Genomic DNA, 26199 nt, shown 5'->3' with positions numbered 1-26199 from the left:
AATTTAAATGAGTTTAGCAAGACTTTGTTAAACTAGTGCAAAACTTCATGTGGACACTTATTTTTCTTTACAAGTATCTTACTTCAGTTTAGATCAACTCTGTAAGGAATTGAGTTAGCTTAAATCAATTTCTTGCAGACTTAAGCTAAAACCGAACAAGCCACTCGTAAATTAAAATAGAAGTGCACATACACTGTTTTACGCCAGTTTTGCTACAGTCTGTTTAAAAACACCTCTTTAGTGAAACTGGTGCAAATTTGGAGGCAGACATGGTGATAATTTTACAAAATTAAGAGTAGCTGCTGTCAGAGAGTTCAAAGAGCATGGGCAGTGCGAATATTATATATACACCTAACCAAAATCAAAAACTAAGGTGTTTGCTACTCAGTTTCTGCTTGGGGTTTGCAATTTTGGTTTATACTAAAAAGAACACATGCCCTTCACTTGCTCACTAACAACAGCAACAAAATCACATAGGGAGCACTGCCCATATGCTGGAATTAAATCACCAGGGCTTTCCTTTAGTCCACAAGGTAGGAAACATAAGGTGAAGGTAGGTGAAGGGGGAAAAGGTTAAGGCACCAACTGAACTATTTCACAAACCATTTTAAAAATCCTGCTTGTTTTCAGAAAGATTGAACTCAAACAAGAAATGTTTGCAGGGTTAATTGCACACAAATAAAAACCGCTAGACACCAAAACATTTCAGACTGCAGAAGGGGTCATTTTGAAACTGTTTCCATGAAATCCACAATGAAAAGAATCTGAATATGAAATATTCAAGTAGCATATTCACCCCATCAAGTCCAGAGGAACAGTTCCCACAGGGGATAATCCTCCAGTTAAGCACCAAAATCATAGTAGGAGGGACATTACCTCAAAGACTGATATTTACAAAAACCTTAGTAGTAGGTTTTCCCCCCCCAAAAATCTTGCCAGTCTTCATCATGTCCAGATCCTCAACTGTGTAAATCAACATAGCTCCCGTTCACTTTGGCAAAACTGCACTTATTTACATCAGCTGAGGATCTGGTCCAATACATCTCAACATAAAAATCCTTTTGAGCTCAATGTATTGCCCTTATTGTTTCTGCGACCTGTAGGACCCTTTCACCAGACACTACTTATCTCCATTTCTATACTGCATTTATACATTATCATGCCTCCATACAAAAAAATGAATGTGAGCATATGGAACAAGAAGCTTCTCAAAATGAAAATAAACTGAATCCTCTAGAATTGGGCAGCATTGCTGCTTATGGAGTAACTATGGTTAAGTCTTATCAAGCTAATATGTTCACGCCTTTACAAAAAAAACCTGCTAAAGATAATTACTGAAGTAAGATTACTGTTTTGGGTTGTTATGTTCTATTGATCAATTCAAACAAAAAAAGTCCCATTTAGCATTAGTTAAGTTAGCTCTCTTCAATAAACAAACCATAAAAATTAGGGGGGGAAATTGATGGTTAAAAGGTATTCATTAAAAGGTTGCAAGTTAGGATGTGCTGGGATGAATGTTGCCCATGAAACCTTAATTCGATTCCCTAGCGTGTATGAATTACGATACAGCCTTTCACTACATGATTATTAACAAGCAAATAAAAATAAACACACAGGAGCCCGGTTCATTCAGTGTACAGGACGGATCTGCTCAGGAGATGAATCAGGGCTGTGTAGTGAAGGAGTCTGTTGTCTATGGGACCCCAGCCTCAATTGTTGCAAAAGTTGTAGTGAACAAGGGGACTGCAGGAAAAGAAAGGATGGTCTTGTGCAGGGATCGGCAACTTTTGGCCCACGACCCGCCAGAGTAAGCACCCTGGCAGGCCGGGCCTTTTTGTTTACCTGCCGCGTCTGCAGGTTCAGCCAATCGCGGCTCCCACTGGCCGCGGTTCGCCGTTGCAGGCCAATGGGGGCTGCGGGAAGTGGCGCAGGCCGAGGGAAGGTTGCCAATCCCTGGTCTTGTGGTTAAGGAAGTTGAATGCCGCCCCAGAGTCTTGGATTCTATCCTTGCCTCTGCCATAGAGATCCTATGTGATGCTAGGCAAGTCACTTACACCAAACTTTTCACAGATAGTCACTTCTGCCTATAATTAGCATATGCACAAGGGGGCCAAATTAAGGTTGCATGGGCAACTTTCATTCTGGCATTGCTTGACTTTTAATCCTTAACTTTGTATTTCCCAATTTTGTATGGTTTAGTTTACTGATGGGAGCAACCTTAAATAACGTTAATCAAAGTATGTTTGCAAGTTTCCTTAGTTTTTTTAATAGAAAGAAAATTTTATAGATGTGCTATTTCAATAATAAAGCACTTACACATTTGTCATCTTCAGTGTATATTTTATTGCCATTGGTATCTTTGCAACACTCAATATTTCACTGCTCAGTGCCAAGTTGACCAATATATACTGGAAGTAATTAAATTAAACTGTACGCAAACAAAAGTTTTACTGCAACCTCAGGCTCAGGGCAACTTCTAAATAACTTTGAAAAACTGCAACAGAAACCCGAGTAGGGACTATATATTTTCTGCTTTTTAAAAAAAGATAAATATTCAGAAAGCTATACTCCCCAATTTGTAAGAAGCATATGAACAGTATACACGAAAAAGAGCTTAATTCTATATCTTACTTTAATGTAACCCTTTTTGAGGAAAGTAACAATTACGCTTTGAAAAGAAACAGTGTAATTTACCACAGTACAAACCCAAAGGAGCACAGCAGGAGCTTATCAAAATCCAGTCTGCTTTCATCACAGCTCCTCCTGGCCTTTCTTTGAAATAATGTTAGGATAGTCTGAGGTAAATCAACTGTCAAAAGCAGCCATAGCCATGACAACCAGGATATTAGTGACTCTCCCCAAGTATGCAAATGAACTGAAGGAGGTAGTGATGAGTGGCTGATTCTCTCTCAAGTCACAATGTTACTACTCAGGGAGCAGTAAATGTGTACTGTGTGAGGGGTGGAGGTGGGGAGGAATCAAGCTTTTCCAGTGGTCAGATTTTCTATAGTTCCCTACGAAACAACATACAAACACAAAATACAGGTTGGAGATAATTTCATAAACATATTAATTAGCATTTGAAATTTGGTTAAAATTCTCCATGGCATGTTAACAAAAAAGGGTTCTGAAAAATTGTGAGATAGTTGAGGTACAGACCCTGTAAAACAGAAAATTCTGACACAACCTTAGCTATGGTCTGCTACTGAGAGACCGTAAAAAAACAGGGAGGTGCAGTGCATATTCTAAACTGCTAGGCACAGAGATTAACCCATCTGGTTGTCCCAATTACGGTCCAAATTCTCCACTGGTGTAATCTGGCACAGCTCCAATGACTTCTGTGGAGCTGCACTAATTTACACCAGAGAATTTGTCCTTATAGACCTGTGCCTGCAGATTTGTCACAATGCAAAAAACAGCTCTGAGCATGCAGTGACATTACCTTCAAAATTAATTCAGGCCAGTTTTTTAAAAATAAATTTATTAAGAATTTTTTCCATAAAACATTGATATCATAATCAATGCAACCATTTAATCAGAAGCAGGCATTTCTGTTATAAGCAGGCACAACAATACAAAATAAAGAGGTGAGTACACAGTAGGGTGAACTATGTGTTATTGGACTACATACTTATCCTGTACTTCTGGAGAAAGGTAAAATGGAGTATCTACTTTCTGTTACCAAATTTGAACAGAAAAAAAAAAAAAAAAAGATATAAACTACTGTTGTTTCTCTTTGGCCTATCTACAAGACATTGAACAAAAGTTGGTCGTTACAAAAAATCTTATGGTGCCATCATTGCCAACAGGAAGAAGAATACTGAATGGATGTTTGAAACTTAAGAACTCATCTTCAGAACTCAAATGATTTGCTAAAATATCAGAACTGGTGTCCAGAGATAACTGACTGTTTATACTTACAAGGCAGATGTGGCCTACATAGATTTATGAATATGTTGCTTTTTAGAATATGTGGGGAAAAAGTATTACAGTAAATTTATGCATAATGCATACATATTAGACACATTAATATACATACACACATGCTGTAAGTGAACTTTGAGGAAGTCACTTTTTCAAGAAGAGGGCTACTATCAGATTTCTCAACAATAATACACATACTTAGCATACAGTAATATGCTCGTTTATTTCCGTACCTTTTTCTTAAAATATATATTTAAACAAGAAACAAAGAATAGTATTGAATCTTTCCATAAACTTTGTTTTCTTATTTACACTGTAATATTCCATTATACACAAAGTAAAGACTGCATTACGGTACATTATCTTTATATAACTTTTTTGTAATACATACAGCTTGAAGCTATGTAACATCTTAGCTTGGGAAGAGAGATACAACTTATATTATAAGACTATTTAAAAACAATTCTGGCCATAATTCTGCTCTAGATTGTTTCACTGAAACCATTCTTTGTCAAAGAAAAATGCCCCACATAGGGGATGAAGAAGCAGTGTTTAAGTCACCACTGGATCCACTTAAACTTAAAAGAAATGTACAAACCACAATCACTTTTGCATTACTACACAACTACCTCTGAGGCCCATTACTTCCTAATTTAGAACATGAATGACAGTTACTATCACATCTTTAAATTAGTTTTTTTCCATAGTTTTAGGGCATTATTTTTTAAACTGTAAACAATGAAAATTTAAATGCAACATTAATCATACACTATCTTCACCTGCACAACTAGGAAGTGTTCTGATTTGTTTGGGAGAAAAATGAGCATGCACACACCCATTCACACAGAATGAGTATAAATAACAGCAGCACTTATCTCAAGTTATGGTGCACGTGGTTGCAATAAAGAGTATAAAATGAGAGTAAAATTCCCAACATCTGTTAAAACACAAAAGAGCTTATTGTACAAAATGTCATTCACATTCTCTGTATGGAGCTGAGGAGGAAGCTGTTCAGTTTGCTGGGGTCTCCAGCCGACAGACTCCTCCTTCGATTGCCACAGACTGCCCTGCCACAGCTCCAGGAGGAAGTCTCGAAATGTGAGTCTGTGGAAAAATTGTGAGAACTTTAGCAATTGCGGAAAAAAACAGAGAGAACTGAAAGCAGGTGGAATGGTGGACACAAAGCATCTTAAAAAGCCCACAATGTTTACATTGTTCAGTATGAACATATATACATGCAAATTACAACACAACTGAAAAAGCTGCAGACAGGGAATGTTTAGTATAAAGAGGACATTAATAGGAGGGGACATAGTAGACTTATGCAAAATAATACATGCAGAGCAGGTAAATTGGGTGCTGCAGTTTACCCTACCTACTAAGTGAACAAAGTGACTTCAGTTTGTTCAGTAAAGTCGACACAAAATTAAAACTGATAAAAAGAAAATACATTTTTGCACAATACATAATTGATATGTGCAGCTCCATGACAGAAGGCATCATTAACGCCAAAAGTTTAGAGGATTAAAAAAAGGGTTAGAACTTAATATGTTTGTAGGACACAAACTCATGCTTCAAAGCTTAAAGCCAACTTTAACTGACGAAAAAGGTAGGATGAAATTTCTCCAATGGGCACTTTTTTGCAAAAATGTTTTGAGAAAAAAAAAAAAGGATGGTCATGACAGTATTTCAGCAGGAAAGATCAAAACATCCATCTAATATACTCCTTTTGTATGAGAGTTTAGTTTGTCAGATTGCTAGATGGATTTAATATATTATTCTCTATTTATATTCCGGTAATGCTCAATGGCCCTAATGATATAAGAAGACACCATCCCTACCACACAGAGCGGGTTATTACTGGCTGTGAAACTACACTAAAAGGACATCTAAATATATTTTCCATATATTACTTTTCAATGTTAGTAATTGCCAAAGCTATCAAAGTGATATTATACAATTATGAATGGAAGAGGAAGTGGCTTGATACATCATTAAGTTGTGGTCCAACTATGAAAAAATTTGAGAAACTATCTTGAGTCATCCAGTCCTCCATTTCCGAAAAATATCTGTTTATTGGTTTTATATTGGCAAACACGGTTATTCATTATATCCAAAGGCATGTCTGAGCCCTGTTGTGTGATAAGGAGTGGCACTGCTTCAGTTTATTGTTTGTCTATTGTTTTACCTTCGAGGGAGTCATGTAAAGCCTTATAAAGAACTTACAACTTGACACATACCATTCGTCATGTTTAATGGTGTCTAGTTACTCCTTTTCCCATGTGTTTATTGGGGTTATAGAATTCACATTGCTCATAACAATAGCTTGACATAACGGTTATTTCTCCTCTTCAGTCCATATTTGTTGTGCTCTATTTTGTAACTGCAGAAGATTTGTTTTATTACATTCTAATCTCCTACCAAGGAGGACAGATCTGTAAGTACTGAAGAAATTGCTTTATTTTCCAGTGCACACTTTGTTGTAAATGGGCAATGATAAAGACTTTACAGTACCAAACATGTATGTAAGCGTATTCTGCCTTATTGTTAGTGCTGTGTTACTGTTACATGTAACCCATCATTGTTTCCATATGTAGCATTGTTATACGATATCGGCATATATCTTAGTCCACATGGTGTTGATTCTGCAATATAATAATGCTACATATTGAAATAATGGTGGATTACATGTAGGGCCAGATGGCTAAAGCAGTGCTTGGTGCACTGGGAGCGGTGTCACAGCCAGCTTTCTACAACCTTTCTGCCCACCCCTCAACTCCCAGAGCTGCTGATTTAGGCTCTGCTGTAACTTAAAAAAGCTTCAGGGCTACTCTATGGTGTGTTCTACACTACAGGGTTAGGTCAACTTAAGCTGCCTTGCGTCAACCTAACCATGGAAGTGTCTACACTTAAATTTTGTTCCCACCGATGTAACGGTCCTGCTACGTCGACTTAACTCCACCTTCACAAGTGGTGTAGAGTCAAGGTCGATGTAGTCAGGTCGACCCAGTGTCAGTGTAGACACTGTGCTGCTTATGTTGACTGTTACTGGCTTTCAAGATCCGTCCCACAATGCCCCACACTGACAGTACAATCGATAAAAATACTCCTGGTGAGGATGCGCACCACCAACACAAGGAGCAAAGCGTAGAGATGCACAAATGATGTAATTATTACAGGGGCTGTGTGCCAACGTAAGTTAGGGCAACTTAGGGCATGGCTACACTTGCAAGCTAGAGTGCATTAAAGCAGCCCCAGGCGCCCTAACTCCCGACCCGTCCACACTGGCAAGGCACGTAGAGCACCTGGACTCTGCACCAGGAGTGCTCCTGGTAATCCAACTCCACGAAAAGCATAACGCTTGTTGCGCCTCTGCTGAAACGCCCCAGCGTCAGTGTGAACGAGGTGTTGCATCACTGCGCTTTGATCAGCCTCTGGAAATGTCCCATAACCGTTTCTAACAGCCGGCATGCTTATCTGCTCCGGGACAAAGCAAGCCATTAGTGTGGAATGTTGCTTGCTGTGAGTGTGTGAGAAAGAGGCGGGGGGGGGGTCTGAACTTACAAGACAGCATGCTGACACACTCTCTCCCCCCACATACACGCAACACACTCCCTGTCACACTCCACCCCACCCCCCGCATTTGAAAAGCACGTTGCAGCCATTTGAACGCTGGGATAGCTACCACAATGCACTGCTCTTTCTGGCATTGCAAGAGCTGCTAATGTGGCCACGCCAATGCGCTTCCAGCTGAGAGTGTAACACTCGGCAGCGTTTTCCCTGCTGTGGTCTCCGAAGACTGGTTTAATTCCCAGCGCTTTACATCTGCAAGTGTAGCCATGCCCTTAATTTTGTAGTGTAGACATGGCCTAATCAGTATTGGATGGTAACAGCACTCCCAAGGGCTTAGGGAGGGTGAACAGTTACTGTTGTCCACACTACAAAGATTTTGTCAGTATAGCTATACCAGCAGTGCCCTCTGTGTAGATGCACTGTATGCTGACAGGAACTTTTCTGCCAGCATAACAACATCGCCTCCCTGAACAATGTTAGCTGTGCCAACAGAAGTACTCTTCTGTGAGCATAGCTGTGTCAACACTAGGGGTTTTGCCGGCATAGCTATGTCAGCTAAGGGGTGTGGCTTTTTCATACCCCTGACCGACATAGCTATGCTGACAAAACTTTATAGTGTAGCCCTCACATCACACTGCCAGAGAATCACCAGCACACACTGTTCCTGCAACACCCTCATCTATCCCATATGCTAGAAGTTAGGGAGGAGGATAGCAGTTTCCCTGGCTATTATGCCACTCAGATTCTTCAGCTGTACTCTTAGGGTAGCTTTAATTTTTTTTGTGCCAGGACAAGGATCGGGTCTGTAATGCTCATGCAATACGATTATCTGTAGCGTATACTGAAGTTGCACAAACCGATACACTGGAGACACAAAGCTGATCACTTAATTCTGGGAATTTTATTATTTCATAATAGTTAAATATATAACAGGTTCAGCTGATTCAATTTCATTGGCGGACGTTCTGGTATATTTTGCATTAGATCAAGGGACTTGGGCAAAAAATGTATACCTATTTTGCCAGTAGTCTCATTATAAAATGGTGAGCTACATTTACTTTTAAAAAGTTGTATTTTTAAGATTATGGGCTGGATTCTGCCAGTCTTCCAAGTGCTGAACTCTCAATGCTAGTGCAAGCTTCAGGAGAAGAAGACTTGCAGGATTGGGCTTTATTTCTTTAAAGAATACTGTTTCAATTGGGGGAGATGTCACTGGCATGACCCATCGGCCTCAAACTTGGGTCACAGGAGCAGCCAAGCTTCAACTCCCCACTTGGGAGCCTGCTGACAACCCAGGACCCATGGAGCCCAGCCCCAGCTCGAGGCTCCACCTCTGATGTTCCATTGGTGGCAACTCAGAGCAGCCAACCGGCCCGCTGGCCGTATTTAAGCCAGGAACAGGAAACTGTCCGAACAACTGAGCTCCACCCTGCTCTGGACCGTGTGCCTCCTACTCCTGTTCCCCCAGCTTGACTTCCTGGTGTCCTGACCTGGCTGGGCTCCTGACCTCTGACTTGTGGTTCTGATCTCTGGTTGGTCTCCTGCCTCTGAATCCCAGCTGACTCTTGACTCCTGGCTGTGGACTCTGACCACTAGGTCTGGTTGCCTACGACCAGGCCCTGACAGTCACTTTATAAAATAGAATGACTTGTAACTGCTCCACTGCTAGTGGGAAGCTAGACCGTGAAAGCCTTATTTATGTTGTTGTGCACTTACTTGAGCCCATAGTCCCATTAATCTTAAAAGGTCCAAGGATTGCACAATTTAACACATTGTGAGGTGGTATGTTTTGAAAGTCTAGGAGTCGAAAAGATAAAACAGTAATAACACGTATCAGTTGAGCAGAATGTTATTTAGAACCTTAACCACAATTCACTGTAAAGACATTCTCTATTCCAGAGGCACAGCCTCTTTTAATCCCCTCCTTGATAAGGCTATCCTGGTGTCTGCTCTTAGGTGGTCTTTTTTTCAGTTAAATGACAGAATCAGATTTAATTAAAAACATTTTAAGGTTTTCATTTTACTGGTTCAACTTTCATCCTTAGCTCTCCTACGTGATATATGAGCATCTTTCTACTTTTAGAACAATTTTGGTCATGATCATGATTTACCACTTCAAGAAGAGAGGGTTCCCTTTAAGTCTCCCATGGTTCCCCTCAAATGCAACTGATAATTTTTGGAACTATTATTTCAGAGTTAACCTTCCATTCATTTTAAAAAATTTATAAGAACAACTGGTAGAACCAAATTTGCAAATATCTTTTTCTAAGATCTATTTAAAACCCCAAATAAAGTTAGAGCCATCATGTAAAATCAATTTTCTTAGTAGTATGCAGTAACAGTCTTTACTCAGTAGAAGCATGCTACTGATCACGCAATATAATACCACAGTCAATGTGGCTCAGTGGCCTAATCTGAATCAGGCCTGGTCTACACTTACCCCCCAAGTCGAAGTAAGGTACGCAAATTCAGCTACGTGAATAACGTAGCTGAATTCGACATACCTTACTTCGAATTTACCGCGGTCCACACGCGGCAGGCAGGCTCCCCCGTCGACTTCGCGGTACTCCTCTCGCCGAGCTGGAGTACCGCAGTCGACGGGGATCACTTCCTGGTTCGATTTATCGCGTCCACACCAGACGCGATAAATCGAACTCGGAACTTCGATCTGCAGCCGTCGAACTACCGGGTAAGTGTAGACTAGCCCTCAGACATCCATTATGAAGTGGAGATGGTCATGGCAGAGTACAGTATTGGAACAAAGAAACAGTACAGTATGAGGCATGGATGCCCACAGATTCTGCCAAATGGCACAGGGCAAATATTTTTTACCAAAACAGAACCACCAAAATTTCTTAGGCCTGCAGTAGGACATTCATTTATTCATGATAAAGGCTTTGATTTTTGAGACATGATTTTTCTAACCCAAATAAACTGTGGGCACAATTAATAAAATTTGCGCTTACCTGCTTACCCCACAAATCAGGTAAAGTTAGATGCCTCAATACACCCACAAATAACTGCAGGTGAAAATCGGGAGGCTGGGTTGAGTTACATATTGAAAAATCACTCTAAATATACTTATTATTTCTAAAATAACGACAGTGACTAGCTGTTGAATATGAAACCTCAGTGAGAACTTGAACAGATTTTTCAAAACACAAGACGTTTTAACAGATAATCAGTACATTTGTATCTCAAATGTGTTATTTAGACATAGGCACTCTACTCTACTTTTTTGAATATGAAAAGGATTTCCAATATATAAAAACCTAAAGTACACTTCCAAAATCTGTGTGTCTCCTTATTGAACTAACACACACACACACACACATATAATCAAAATCCTTGCATGTGTCTTGATATATAAACTTTTCTCATCATCTCTTTACTTGGCATGCACTCAGAATCAAATAATAAATGAAGCACCAACCTATTTTATGCATAATGTTTCAGGTAACTTTTACCCAATAGCAAGTAACTATTATGCCAAACAGAAAAAATATTAAGATGCCTTTTTAAAGAGAAATAAGATCACATTATTTTATTTTTAAAATATCCATAGCTATTTCATGTTGTATGAAAAAATAGCCTTGAAGTGCTATACATTTTATATTCAATTAAACTCCCAAATGACCTTTTAAGATTAGAGTCTCATCAACCTTTATTCTTAGGCATAACAATTTACACTAAATACATGTCTCCTTTGATTTTAGTAAGATTTTCAGACTCAACCACCTTACTTGTATAGTTTGTTACTGTTTTTTTAATAAATACCCACTACACGACACATTTTTAATTCTTGCTGGATTTAGGCTTGTATGGAAAAGAAAAGGACAGGAGAGCTTTTAGTTAGATTAGTTTGTACCTTTAGCTTTGCTAATAGAGGGAACCTAAATCTGGGGGCGGGGGCGCAAAAAAAGCATAGGAAGAGAAAACAAGTTCCACTCCCTTCTTCCGGCCCCATGGAAGCTTCTCTGTTAGTGCACTGTGGATCAACAGGCAGGGCTGCCAACTTTCTAATCGCAGAAAACTGAACAGACTTGCCCCACTCCTTCCCCATGGCCCCGCCCCTTCTCCAAGGCCCTGCCCCCCGCTCACTCCATCCCCCCTCCCGCCGTTGTTCGCTCTTCCCCACCCTCACTCACTCATTTTCACCGGGCTGGGTCAGGGGCTTGGGGTGCAGGAGGGGATGAGGGCTCCAGCTGGGCTGCGGGCTCTGAGGAGGGGCCAGAAATGAGGGGTTCAGGGTGCGGGAGGGGGTTAGGGTTTTGGGGTGGGGCCAGGGATGAGGAGTTTGGAGTGCAGGAGGGCACTCTGGGCTGGGGCCAAGGGGTTTGGAGTGCGGGAGGGGGCTCAGAGCTGGGGTAGAGGGTTGGGGTGCAGGATAGGGTGAAGGGTACATAATCCGGGCGGCACTTACCTCAGGTGGCTACTGGGAAGCAACAACATGTCCCTCCAGCTCCTAGGCAAAGGTGTGGCCAGGGGGTTCTGCCCATTGCCGCCCCCCCCCCCCGCAGGCGCTGCCCCTGCAGCTCCCATTGGTTGCAGTTCCCAGCCAATGGGTGCTGTGGAGCCAGCGCTCAGGGCAGGGTCAGCATGCGGAGCCCACTGGTTGTGCCTGTGCCTAGGAGCCGCAGGGACATGTCGTCGCTTCCTGGGAGTCATGCAGAGCCAGGTAGAGAGCCTGCCAGCCCCACACCAACCAGACTTTTAATGGCCAGGTCCCTTTATGACCGGATGTTCCAGTCAAAAACTGGACACCTGGCAACCCTATCAATAGGAGATGGATCAGGGGCAAGAGGGACAGCCTGTCAACATAGTACATGCCTCACCCTTCCTGCTGGGAATATGCAGAATAAGATATTAACTCTGTGAGAATCATTTTACTTTGATGTCCCCCTTGAAATGAAATGAGGTTGGGAGGGCCATATAGAAGCATGGCTGCCAAAGGAGAACAGCTGCTATGTGGACCACGAAGAAAAGCAGTAGTCCTGGACCTCTATTGGTTTAGACTACCAAATCTCATCTATAATGAAAGAGAAGGAGCAGACAAACATCACTTGAAGTGGGGATTACAGTGAACGAGAAGCTGGATACAAGTCAGCAGTGTGCCCTTGTTACCAAGAAGGCCAACAGCATATTGGGCTGTATTAGTAGGAGCATTGCCAGCAGATCGAGGGAAGTGATTATTCCCCAATATTCGGCACTGGTGAGGCGACACCTGGAGTATAGCATCCAGTTTTTGGCCCCCCACTACAGAAGGGATGCGGACAAATTGGAGAGAGTCCAGCGGAGGGCAACGAAAATGATTAGGGGCCTGGGACACATGACTTACAAGGAGAGGCTGAGGGAACTGGGGTTAGGTAGTCTGCAGAAGAGAAGAGTGAGGGGGGATTTGATACCAGCCTTCAACTGCCTGAAGGGGGGTTCCAAAGAGGATGGAGCTAGACTGTTCTCAGTGGTGGCAGATGACAGAACAAGAAGCAATGGTCTCAAGTTGCAGTGTGGGAGGTCTAGGATGGATATTAGGAAACACCATTTCACTAGGCGGGTGGTGAAGCACTGGAATGGGTTACCTCAGGAGGTGATGGAATCTCCATCCTTAGAGGTTTTTAAGGCCTGGGTTGACAAAGCCTTGGCTGGGATGATTTAGTTGGTGTTGGTCCTGCTTTGAGCAGGGGATTGGACTACATGACCTCCTGAGGTCTCTTCTGACCCTAATATTCTATGATTCTATTTTTGTAGGATACTGGGAGCGGAAGCTTGCATTGGTGTTTTTTGTTCTTGATTTTTTTTTTAATAACTACCAATACCCTGCCCGTGCAAGGTAGCTCTGTTATGATTTGCTTTTGAACTCTATAGACCCTTCCCACTCCTCTTGAAGCCCAAACCAAAGGGTAGTCTTTCTGGCCTGGAATAATTGTTAATTACTGTAAGAACAGTATATGATTTCTTCTTTTGGATCAAATGTATCTTTCAAATCTGAATTACTTGGTTTAGGATTAATTTTTTTCTTAAACTACACATGTTGTGCCAAGAACATTGTTATTTGGTGCCTCATTTGATAAAATATTCTGACATGACTTGAAAGGTGAACTGTACTAGCTAATATGACAAGCATTTATTAAAGTCTTTAAAATAAAAACACCAGTTTAAGTGCTCTCCAAAATGATGTCACTTGGCCTTTTTTGTGCATATAAAAGTAATAGTGCTTGTCAATGATTAGCTCATTTTTTTCATTAAAGCCATAAACAGAATGTGAAATTGTAGGGATATTAAAGAAGGTACTAACAGTGATTCCCCCAAGTGACAGTGACCCCCTCATAATTTGTCCCCCACACTTTAAAATCCAACAGTTTCACCAAGTACAAAAATCTCTTGGGTCTTCTGTTAAAACTTGTAAGCTACTGTCTGTAGAAACCATTGATTATATCTATCCTGTGAAAGATACTTTATTACTATGTAAAACTTACAAACAAGTTAATAGACTTTGTTCTTGAAGTAATTGATACAATGTAAACAAACACTATAAGCCGTTAAGTGACTTTCACTTCATTCAATGGCTCCTAGGACCCCCACCCTCTGTGATTAAAGGGCCGGGAGTCTCAAATGAATTAGCACACACCCTGAAAGTGGTGGAGACAGTAAATTAAAATATGGTTAAGATATGGAATGTATGCTGATGAATGCTTGATATATATGAATGGTTAGGGAGGTGCCAGCCTAGAAAGGGAGTATCCATCGGCCGAAGAATGTGTCAAGTGGATGACCAGAAAACCCCCGGAGGGTAAATTGGGATCCACCCCATCACCTGGAAGGATGAGAAACACAAACTTTGGACAGTTTGGAGCCACCAGGAATGTGCCCAGGAATGTGTCCAGGAATGTGTCATCTGCTGATTGAGTCAGCAACAGCAGGATGAAACAGCTCCCATAGACTAACATAGGAATTAATTCCTATAAGAATGGACTCTCAAGACTGATGACTTTGAGTCTCTGGTTCTGCTGCCAACCTCCAGGAGCATCAGGTGCATCTGACACAGACTCGGCTCCATCCTCATGACCAAGATACCTGGCCAGTAACTTGGCATGAGCAACTTCTAGGCTGGTAACTATAACACCTATACAGAACTTGAATGAATGATTGTGTAAATGAATCTCTCTCTCTCTATATGTGTGTGTATAAGGAATAAGTAGTGATAGAAATAAGTAGTCAAACAACGTTGTTTACTTTTATCTTTTGCTTTATCATTATATTTACAATAAATGTGGCATCTTTGCCTTATCCCTCTTAATAAGATCCTGCTGGTTTTTATTCTATTGGTATAACAAAATGAATATGAGTAAGCCAAAAGTAAGACAGAGCTGCATGAGAAAGACAGAGTCCATCACACACTGCAAACTAGCGTATAGTGTAAAGTAGGATAGTGCATAACTACCATGCGACAGCACATTCAGTACTTACGCAAACCTAATGAGTGCCTCACTTATTTTTCAGCTAATTTACCATGCAGGGAAAGTGTGTTTTGGTTAGAATATTTTGTTTACAGAAATATTCTGATATCCAGTACATTTTTGAGAGCTGGAACTGTATCATTAAGAATAAGCAAATCAAGAATAAAATGCACTGAATTTCACTTGCATTCTGCCACCTTACTGATTAGAGAAAAAAAATTGTCACATCAATGTACTGTATACAAATCATAAATGACCTGTGGGAAATGAGGTTAGAATTCTAAGTAGATCTTGAGTTAATAAGGAAGTCAAGAGAATCTACAAACAGAATACAGTGATTCTAGACTATTTTTACATTTTAAAATGTTAGTACGACACATTAAGAAGGACTGATATATATTAAGATAGTTTCTAAAGTAAGTGTTTTAATCCCTCTCCATTAACTGTAATTCCCATATAATTCATAGTCACGTTTAGATAGTTTAAAAAGATGAGTAACAATGCACCATTCTAACAACTGATGATGATTTGGGACTCAGAGCATTAGATGATAACTCTCAGATTAGTGATATTTTAAAAATAGACCAAAATTTAAGATTTTCAACCTCCTATGTGCTGCAAAAGCAGAGCCAGATAATAGATATAATTCATACTTACATCCCACTATTAATATCTGCTTCAATTTTAAATATTTAATGTTTAATGTAGAGGAAAACAGTGCACATAAAAAACAGGTCCAAATATTTTAGCCTGTTCCTAAAATGCTGAATATATTATCTTGTGTGAAATAGGAACACAATACTGAACAGAAGTGTAAATAAGGGGCCAAATTCAATATTCAGACCTTGGCCAAAGCCCACCAAACATTCCAGCTTAATCCAGAATTTCATCATGCACTGGAATTTCACCCCAGCTACATTTAAACTGGAGCAAGATTTAGCAGGATTAATACAGGACAGACAGCTACGTAATCACAGATGTGTTTTTCAGTCATTTAAGGTTCAATGTCTTCGCTCAACAATGTGGACTGCTTACAAGGTACATCTTACTACAATGTCAAATCCACAGTTTAAGGAAGGGATTGTCAATAGGTGGACTGCAGGCCAATTCTGGACCACTAGATGCTTCTGAACTTTCAGCAAAATCTTTTTATTTAATTATTATTATTATTATTGTATTCTTTTCTCTAGAGTCTGGATCTTGACTGTACCTTGACCAAGAAATTTGGACCTTGACAAAAAATAATTGATTACCCCAGTCAATGGTGTGATGGTCCAAAGTGGAAATCCTCCTATCTTTCCAACTTTAAAAACAAAAGAATTAAATATAAAAACCTTCTGCTGTATTCCCAGATCTCAGAACCCAGTATTTTCATGATGTTCAAATGAAGCTGGAAGTTGAAGCTAGGCAAAAGTTCAGACTGCAAATAAGACATACACTTTTAACTGTGCGAGTAATTAACCACTGGAGCAATTTATCAAGGGTCTTGGTGGATTCTCCATCAGTGGCAATTTTTAAATCAAGGCTGGATTTTTATATTTAAAGATATGCGCTAGTTCAAAAGACATTATTTTAGGGGAGTTCTGTGGCCTGTGTTAAACAGTAGGTCAGACTAGATGATCACAGTGATCTTTTCTGACTTTGGAATCTATTTTCTATTAACAAAATATTTTAAATCTGTATTTCAACTCAGGATGGTCCTTTCCAAGTGAGCTGGAGTGCTGAGTTCTGAGCAGAAAACTGGATGTTCTAGTGTATGCACAAAGTTCTTTTCAAGCAAGAATTATAGAATGACTTCGTCAGTCAAATCCTACATATCTGAGTGCAGATTTAAAGATGAGTGACACATATTTTTCCTATTTCATGCATGTAAAAGAGTTTCTCTGTAGTCTGAAATGTATGAGTAAATGACTAAACATAAGATTACTCAGTAAATCTTTCCACTAATTTTCAAATTATAATTAAAATGTAGGGTTACCATCCGTCCGGGTTTCCCCGGACATGTCCGGCTTTTTCAGCTTTAAATGGCCGTCCGGGGGGGATTTCCCCCTTCCCCTCATGCAGAGTGCGGCGCGGCTGATTGGACGGCTGGGCCTGATTGAAAGCCGCTCGCAGCCACTGGGGCCTCTAGCAGCCAGAGTTCCTCCCCCTCCCCCGCTCCCTCCTCCCCCGCAGAGCAGCGCCACAGTGTTTGGCTGCACGTGGAGCTCGCAGCTCTCCCTCGGCCTGGGGGGGGGGGGGGGGGGCAGGCAAGGGACAGGGAACGGGGGGTTAGATTGGTCGGGGGTTCTGGGGGGGGCTGTCAGGAGAAGGGGGTGTAGAGAGCGGTTGGGGCAGGCAAGAGACAGGGAACGGGGGGGTTAGATTGGTCGGGGGTTCTGGGGGGGGCTGTCAGGAGAAGGGGGTGTAGAGAGTGGTTGGGGCAGGCAAGGGACAGGGAACGGGGGGGTTAGATTGGTCGGGGGTTCTGGGGGGGCTGTCAGGAGAAGGGGGTGTAGAGAGTGGTTGGGGCAGTCAGGGGACAGGGAACGGGGGGTTAGATTGGTCGAGGGTTCTGGGGGGGGTCTGTCAGGAGAAGGGGGTGTAGAGAGCGGTTGGGGCAGGCAAGGGACAGGGAACGGGGGGGTTAGATTGGTTGGGGGTTCTGGGGGGCTGTCAGGAGAAGGGGGTGTAGAGAACGGTTGGGGCAGGCAAGGGACAGGGAACAGGGGGGGTTAGATTGGTCGGGGGTTCTGGGGGGGCTGTCTGGAGAAGAGGGTGTAGAGAGCGGTTGGGGCAGTCAGAGGACAGGGAGTAGGGAGACTTAGTTAGGGGGTGGGGTCCTGGGGGGGGTCTCAGGAGAGGGCAGTCAGGGGACAGGTAGGGGGTAGGGGGATTCTGAGGGGGGCGGGAAGTGGGAGAGGGCGGGGCTGGGGCGGGGCTAGGGCGGCACCCCGTGTCCTCTTTTTTGATTGTTGAAATAGGGTAATCCTATTAAAATGTATATTTCTTTACTCAGTGAATATTGGGTAGGTGTCTTTCTCTTGGCAAAAAACTTTCGTAAACCTTTTTTACCAAAGCATGCAATGAAGTACAGAAGTTCCCTACCTTAAAACAATACCAATTATTGTAATCTGTACTTGTCATACACATTACTTCAGACATTTTAAGGGCAATAACTGTTAAATTTGGTAACAATGTCTAGCATTTTAATGGCAGTAGTTAACTATGAATCACATTTTTCCTCTGCTTGTCCTGTTGCCCACTATACTTTTCCGACTGGAAAATGAAGAGTTTTCAGAGAGATTTTTGTTTGTTTGTTTTGTATTGAAGCTACATCACTTCTTGTAGATAGTCACAGCAGCCAGCGTTCATTGTAAACTCCGGTGGCATACACGATTCCATCTCCTCTACCCATTCACTTTTTCCTATCCCCTGGGCAGCAACTTAAATCCAATAAATTAGAAAATGGAAAGAATGACACACAGTAGTTTAATATTAAAACCAGCCCTAGCATAAGATTTATAAATTCATGTCATAAACTCAGAACAAGGAACAGGTTTTAAACTGGCAGTTGAATTTGGAATACAACAAGAATTACAATTAGACATTTAAAAATTAGAGTGATTTTAGATCAAGATGGTAGAAAAATCTAAGTCCTATAAAACCAAATTATAGTGCACCAAGGATGTTGAGAACCCAGCACTTGGGGTTCTCAACATTTTACAACTATGTTCAGTTTCTTTCTTATTTTAAATGAAGTTAATAAGTAAATTAGAAACTTTTTATCAATCATGTCTTGATAAAAGACAATGTTAATTTTAAAAGGAAAAAATGCGAAATGTGCAAACATGTAACTTCATTTGTTGGTTATTTTAAACATTTGAGGAAAATAACTGACACATGACAAACTATATTTACTAGACGTGTCTTCTCAAAGAGATTGGCCTGCTAGCTATCTGTTCCGACTGTGAAGCAGATTTCATCCTAATATAAGAACAGTATCTAACTTAACTAGTTGTAAAAGTGCTCATCAGTAAATGAAGTAAAAACTAGTTCCGATCTTTTATACATCCCTCCACTGACAATTTGTGTTTTCTCCCATGCTGCCCCTCACACTTTAGAGGAAAGGCCCATAAAATTCCCCAAAGCCACTTAATTGTCTTCCAAATCCCTCCTTAAAACTCTTCTTTGCTGTGATGCTTACTTCCTGGTGTACAGAGACAACGATTTATCATACTGACCAACACTGTCTCATTGTTTCCTTGTACTTCCTTGTCTGTCTATACCATCTGCTGTCTCTACAATACTTAGACTGTAAGCTTGTTGGGGGCAATGACTGTCTTTTTGTTCTGTGTTTGTACAGAGCCTAATAAAACAGGGTCCTGATCCAGGGCTAGGGCTCCTAGGGGCTACAATACTAAAAATAATAAATACAGACCTATTTCAGCTTTCCACCTGCAAGGAAAGGGACTGCAGTGATACAACAGAAGGAATTAAAGCCTAAATCAACAAGGACTACTGGAAATGAATAATGTGAACTAAGGAATTCTTTTCCTGAATACCAGTTTCCATATAGAATATTTTCTACAACAAGCTACCACAATTAACACGTACCATCCCCCACCCCACCCTAAATCAAACCCACAATTAAATTGCACCACAAGTACTTCCTGCAGGCTCCCACTCAGTTTCTCAACGTCGCATTAAGTCTCTTTTACATGCCTATTTTGATCCTGCTTCAAATGAAATAAGATGGGAATAAAGCTCCCATTTAGGGCCTCAGCAAAGCTAAAGATCAGAAACAGCAGGAGCAATTGCAGTGTTTAAAGCAGTTGAGTTGGAACACAAAACAACAACTTAGGCAAATAGGTGGTTTCCTCCCCACCAGCCATTTCCTATCCTCCTCAAAAATGTATTTTTAAGACAAGGTAAATAAACCTGAAAGAATTCAAATGGAAAATAAGAGTAGTTACCAGGGCAATGAATTACTACTTTTTAATTGAAGCCCTAGTCATAAACCAAATGTAAGAAGGCAGTTCTAGTTTAAACTTCTTTAAGCCCAGAACTGGCAAATGTCCATCTAGAAAGCATTAGCTTCCAAAGCATAACTCAGACCAAGTCTACACGGGTTTTTTTTTAACTGACTTAACTATTTCAGTTATGGTTTGTTTTTGTCGGTTTAATATTTAAACTGGTACAATCCCTAATTTTTATGCAGTTATATTGATATAGGGCACCTTTATACCCATATAGCTTATTCCACTAGTTTTATAGGAATAAACTATATTAGTATAACGGCTTCCACACGAGGGTGTTGTACCACTTAACTACAGCATTTCAAACACTTACAGTTAAAACAGTACAAATACTGTTTAGCCAAGCCCTCACAATGGTGTTTATGAGTTGTGACATGTAATTTGAAAGGTAGCAATGGGACTATACATACTATGGAAAATATGACTAAGGAAAAAAACTATTTTCAAAAGGTGTCAGTCTCCAAATAAGAGAACTCATCAACAAATACTTGACCCAAGATACCAGAATATCCTATAAAGCATTATTGTTCCTTTTGTTTCAACACAAATTAAGCTTCATTATATTTTCAACACCACACAAAACGGTTACCCTACAGAAGTGTGGTTCTTCTAGATGCGTTCACCACACAGATTACACTGTTTGTAAGCAAGAGCCCCAAGTACACAAAGTCAGATTCCTTTAGCCAGCAATGGCCACTGGGGCTATGCCTACACCTTAGATACTCTCGCTTCCCCCGTCCCCCCACACCTGGAGGTATACAGGACAAAGTGGGCCCAGGGCAAAGGATAGAAGAGTGGGATCATTGAATCCATCTGGACAATCTTCTACAGTCACTGGTTCTTCAAGAGATAAGTAACCATTCTCTTCTCACGCGACTGTTGACATGGATTCCCATCTCAGTGACTAACAAGCAGTTGTCAAAATAGTGTCTTGTAAGTGCATGATTTGAGCTCTATGTAGTTGCCCTACAAATTTCAAATACAGGGACATTCCTCAAACAGGCAGCAGAGGCTGCCTCAGCCCTAGTGCAACGCAGCTGCCAGCTGGGACCCCAGGCACACAGGGCTGGCAGCCAGGACCCCGGGCGCACGGGTCCTGCAGCAGAGTTTAACATTAACCGAAACTGATAAGACTGATGTTTATCGCTTAACTGGTTAAACTTTTACATTTTACCCCCCCAGTCCAGGCCAATGGGGGCTGCGGGAAGCGGCGCAGGCCGAGGGATGTGCTGGCCACCCTTCCTGCAGCCCCCATTGGCTTGGAGCAGCGAACCACGGCCAGTGGGAGCCGTGATCGGCCGAACTTGCGGATGCGGCAGGTAAACAAACCGGCCCGGCCCGCTAGGGGCTTTCCCTGAACAAGCGTCGGACCGGCTTTGAGAACCACTGTTCTAGAAGTCTGAGACATCAGTTATTCAGCAAATCGAGACTGCCTGGACTCATTTTAAATTGGCATTTCCACGTATTTAGTGCCTATATTTAGGACATTAAAGCCTTCTCTGCTGACCCAGAGAAGGAGGGAAAGCAAAAAAAGGGAAAGAGGCTATCCATGGGCAAAAAGAGGGCAAAACAAATCTGCATTCACCTACCACCTAGGCAGCTGCAGGGGAACAATTATTGAAGACTAGAAAAGATATTCTTGAAAAGAATTGGTTCCGATTATAGCAGCTCTCTCTATTTAACAAAAAACAGCCCTGATTTAAGTAGAATCCACTGCAATTAAAATAATAAAAACAAAGTAGAGAACAGTTTGTAATGGAGATTCTCTGTTTGCTTCCCTGGGTAAATGAATCCATGGAGCCTGAGGTATATATTTTTTCACCTATTGCTGCAGATTGGGACCTAGCCACATAACTATTTTCAATTTGCACCTTCTAGAATCCAGTGGTGGAAGCCAAGTTCCTCTGGTCACTTCTATTACAAACTACTCTGTGGCAGAGTTATTTTAGGTTGTTCATCCGAGTTAGAGTAGATTGTTTGCAGTTTTAGAACATATGCAGTTGCTTGTTGTAGCATCTTCTAATGGTTGTTTAAAAAGGGAAGGTCAATTTCATAAGGAGAGGTTTGGCTCCCACTGTTGTGAGGACATCATGGCAGGCTGGATAAAGAGGATGTGGACAATGTTTCTAGCTGAGATGTAGGAGATGGTTAGGGAGTTCTGACCCACTACACGCAGGATGGTCCTATGGCCTTCCTGGTGATAAAGACCAGTAGGGAGGTCCTGGATGTGCTGCCAAGGGAGGTGGTTAATGCCTCATTCCAACTGGGTGGCATGCCCTTCATGTTCACATTGAACAAATTCTGAGCAATGGACAAACCTGCATGAACTTGAACATTTTGGTTAATAATTGATCAGTCTCCTCTCTTTCTGGAGAAAGGTATTTGAGATGCTTGCTGGGCAGTTCCAGGCACACTTGGACTTGATTGGTTCCTTTTATATCTTTCAGTCATGCTTCAGATTGCTATATGGCACAAACAGCCAGGGTCAATAATTTTCTGCTGGTTACAGACAATCAAGAATTGTCCTTACTGATTAAGTTTGATCTCTTAGCTGCCTTGATACCATGGGCCATCAGGTGTTCAGGAGGCTGTGGTGATAAGTCAGATCTTCCCCCTCCCCTGGCTTAGTAGGAGTAGTTGGCAAGACAGTCCCACAAATCCCTTCAGCATCCTCTCTAATATGGGTGCCCTTTTCCATTCTGTAGCACTGAATTCTGATACATACTGCTTTAGATAGAGAACTCATGAGGGGCAGGAATCTAATTAAAATATTAGCAGGCATGTAGAGGTGTATGACCCTTACTATTGTCAGAGGAATGTCCCATCTGGCTAAGGACAAGCTACTTTGCAGCCTGTATAGGGTAGTGTGACAGACCCAGACCAGTGGGGTACAGGAGTCTGGTAGAGGGCAAATACACCACTGGTCACTGGATGAGTAGTTTTCTGTTCCCTGAGTGACCAGAGAAGGGGCTGCACTAGAGTAATCAGGAACCTGCTAGAACCAGTTAAGGCAGGCAGGCTAATTAGGACACCTGGAGCCAATTAAGAAGAAGCTGCTAGAATCAATTAAGGCAGGCTAATCAGGGCACCTGGGTTTTAAAAGGAGCTCACTTCAGTTTGTGGTGCGAGTGTGAGGAGCTGGGAGCAAGAGGCGCAAGGAGCTGAGAGCGAGAGGGTGTGCTGCTGGAGGACTGAGGAGCGCAAGTGTTATCAGACACCAGGAGGAAGGCCCTGTGGTGAGAATAAGGAAGGTGTTTGGAGGAGGCCATGGGGAAGTAGCCCAGGGAGTTGTAGCTGTTACAGGAGGCACTATAGACAGCTGCAGTCCACAGGGCCCTGGGCTGGAACCCGGAGTAGAGGGCGGGCCCGGGTTCCCCCCAAACCTCCCAATTGACCTGGACTGTGGGTTCTTCCAGAGGGGAAGGTCTCTGGGCTGTTCCCCAACCCACATGGTGAATCTCTGAGGCAAGAAAATCCGCCAATAAGCGCAGGACCCACCAAGATAGAGGAGGAACTTTGTCACAGTAGTTACTATAGTGAGTTAGAAGGCAGGCTGGATTGCAGCAGGGTCGATCTCCCCGGTAGTGGAGACCAGCCATAAGGTAACAATAGTCCAACTGAATCAGGAAGCATTTACAAGAAGGCCATGCACCAATATGGATGGACTAGACAGGCATATTTCTCCTTCCATTCATAAAGTTCTATATTTAATAGTTTCTCTGAAATAATATTCAGTAATCACTTGTTAAATATCTAAAAATACTATAATTCGTTGAGTTATGCATACCAAATAGTCCAGAGATTATATAGGGTACTTGAGGAAACAGACTAACGAAACTGTACAGTTTGCTAAAACAAAAATATATCTAGACCCCAAGGCTGCCTTCCATTCTGTAAGCTGTAGCTGTGTTGTGTTTCAGGACTTCTTATCCTAAGTCCTGCAATTCCCGCTTCCCTTTTTAAATAAGCAATTAATAATGCTACACCACCACTGAAGAGTGTGCATCTTTTTGTTTCAAAGTTTTTTGTTTGTTTTTTCCCCCACTTACTGCAGAAACAAGTTAATGAAAACACACAGGAGATGAGCTACTGTTATAGGCTCGATCAAATGCCTTATTACAAACGTCTAACTTGAGTTACAAAAAATGCTTTTCTAAAAATGAAAGAAGATAATATTCTAACACAAGCAGTAGTGTCCCCAACATGAAGTAACTATTTTGGATCTCATAATGACATATAAAGATTAATCTATTGCTTGACTGAAGTTGGTGATGGCCTCAGGACCCGTGATCATGACTTGATTACATTCAATATGGGCAGAGAACAGTACCAAAATAGTTGGTACTTCAAAAGGGTTTATTTCCCAAAGTGAGAAAAATCTTGAGCTAAATTGACTGGAAAGAAAAATTTAGACTGAAAAATATGAATGAAAATTGGGAGTCCTTTACGAAAAGTTTGTTAGCTGGCCAAAAGTCCACAATCAAAGAGGACAAAAACTTTGGCTAAAAGCCCACCCTAGTTCGGTGGCCAAGTAAAGACAGCAATTAGTATATATAAAATAAATGGAAGACAGGGAAAATAAATAGCACTCCATATAGATCAGAAAAGTGCAGAAAATCGATAAGGGAAGCTAAAGACATCAGGGAAAAAAAAGTCATGGCTGGCAGAACTAAGGATAAAGAAGAATTTTTAAGTATACTTCGAACAAGAGATCCTAGCAGTGGTATGAAGCCATTACTAGATGCAGATGGTAAAATTGTTAATGATGCAAATAAAGGCAAAAGTGTTCAGTAATTAATTCTGTTCTGTATTTGGAAAGAAGGAGGATGATTTATTCATATAACACGAGGATAATTAAGAATTTTCCACTCCATTGGTAACTAAGAAGTACGTTAAATAGCATCTACTAGGGATAAACATTTAAAAGTCAGTAGGCCTGGTTAACTTGCACCCAAGATTCCTATAAGAATTGGCTGAGGAGATCTCTAACGTGTTGATAAATTTTTTATAAATCTTGGAATACCGGGGAAATTCCTGACAATGAAATGTTGTGCCAATATTCAAAAAGGGCAAGTAGAATGACTCAGGGTAACTATAGGCCAGTTTGCCCAACATCAATCCCGGGTAAGCAGAAAAAGCTGGGAAAAGCTGATATGGACTTCAATTCATAAAGAACTAAAAGTATAGGAATATAATTAATATAATATAATAGGAATATAATTAATGGAAGTCAATATGGTTTTATTGAAAATAGGTCTTGTCAAACAAATCTGATTTCATTCTTTAATGAAATTACAAGTTTGGTTCATAAAGGTAACTACATAGATGTAATACCCTTAAGGCTTTTGCTAGGCATTTGACTTACCACCACACAGCATTCTAATTAAAAAATTAGCAATATACAATATGAAAACACATGTTAAATGGATTAAAAACTAGCTCAGAAATCTCAAGAACTAGTTATCAATGGGGAATCATCATCTAATGGAGGTGTTTCTTGTTGGGTTCCACTGGGATGGGTACCAGGTCTGACATGATTCAACATTTTTAATCAGAAATCAGAAAGTAAATATAAAATCACTGCCAATAACATATGTGGTTAACACAAAGATTGGTGGAGTTATAAACAAAAAATAACCAAAGGAAGAGGGGATTCTCCATCTCTTCAAATCAAGACTGGATGCGTTGCTGAAAGGTACGCATTAACCAAACAAATGTTTTTGGGCTCAATACAGGGTAGCTATGTGACATTTAAATGTCTATGACGCACAGGAAGTCAGACTAAGTGATCTAGGACTAGAAGAGACCCTTAAGCTATTAATATTTTATTTATATATATATATATATATATATATATACACACACACACACACACAAAATTATGATTTTAATATTAGTGTGTTCCTTTTACAATTCTTAATATCTTATCATTTTACAAAATTTTGCTACCAATGGACTTGCTGTATTGATGTGCACTGCCTGTGAATTCCTCAATCATTAACAGCCAGTCTTTGGCTGGCCATGATGTGAACCACTTGACTTCAGAATAGACGTTAGCCCAGGACTAGTGAAGGCTGCAAAAAACTTAGATAAACAGGGAAGCAAGTCAATTTTATACTACCCACTTGACCAGCTTGTTTCTGGAGTTTTATACATGGATATTCTGTACTTTTATGTCACGAATACAATGTTAAATTTGCCAAATATTTACTTTTTTAAAGAAAAAA

General features: G+C 41.0%; 1 protein-coding gene across 1 annotated transcript in view; it reads right to left on the bottom strand.

Annotated features, from left to right (window-relative positions):
• Nucleotides 1-4136: 4136 nt before the first annotated feature.
• Nucleotides 4137-26199, bottom strand: part of TASP1 (taspase 1) — a 172082-nt gene continuing 150019 nt past the window's right edge. The window contains exon 14 of the mRNA XM_065401129.1: nt 4137-5028. Coding sequence (XP_065257201.1) covers nt 4936-5028 — 93 coding nt within the window. The 3' untranslated portion in view covers nt 4137-4935. The remainder of the gene's footprint in view (nt 5029-26199) is intronic.

This window comes from Emys orbicularis, chromosome 3 (assembly GCF_028017835.1).
Source record: "Emys orbicularis isolate rEmyOrb1 chromosome 3, rEmyOrb1.hap1, whole genome shotgun sequence".
NCBI classification, from domain to species: Eukaryota; Metazoa; Chordata; order Testudines; family Emydidae; genus Emys; species Emys orbicularis.
The sequence above is the reverse complement of the archived record's forward strand: the minus strand, read 5'-3'. Positions and strand labels throughout refer to the sequence as shown.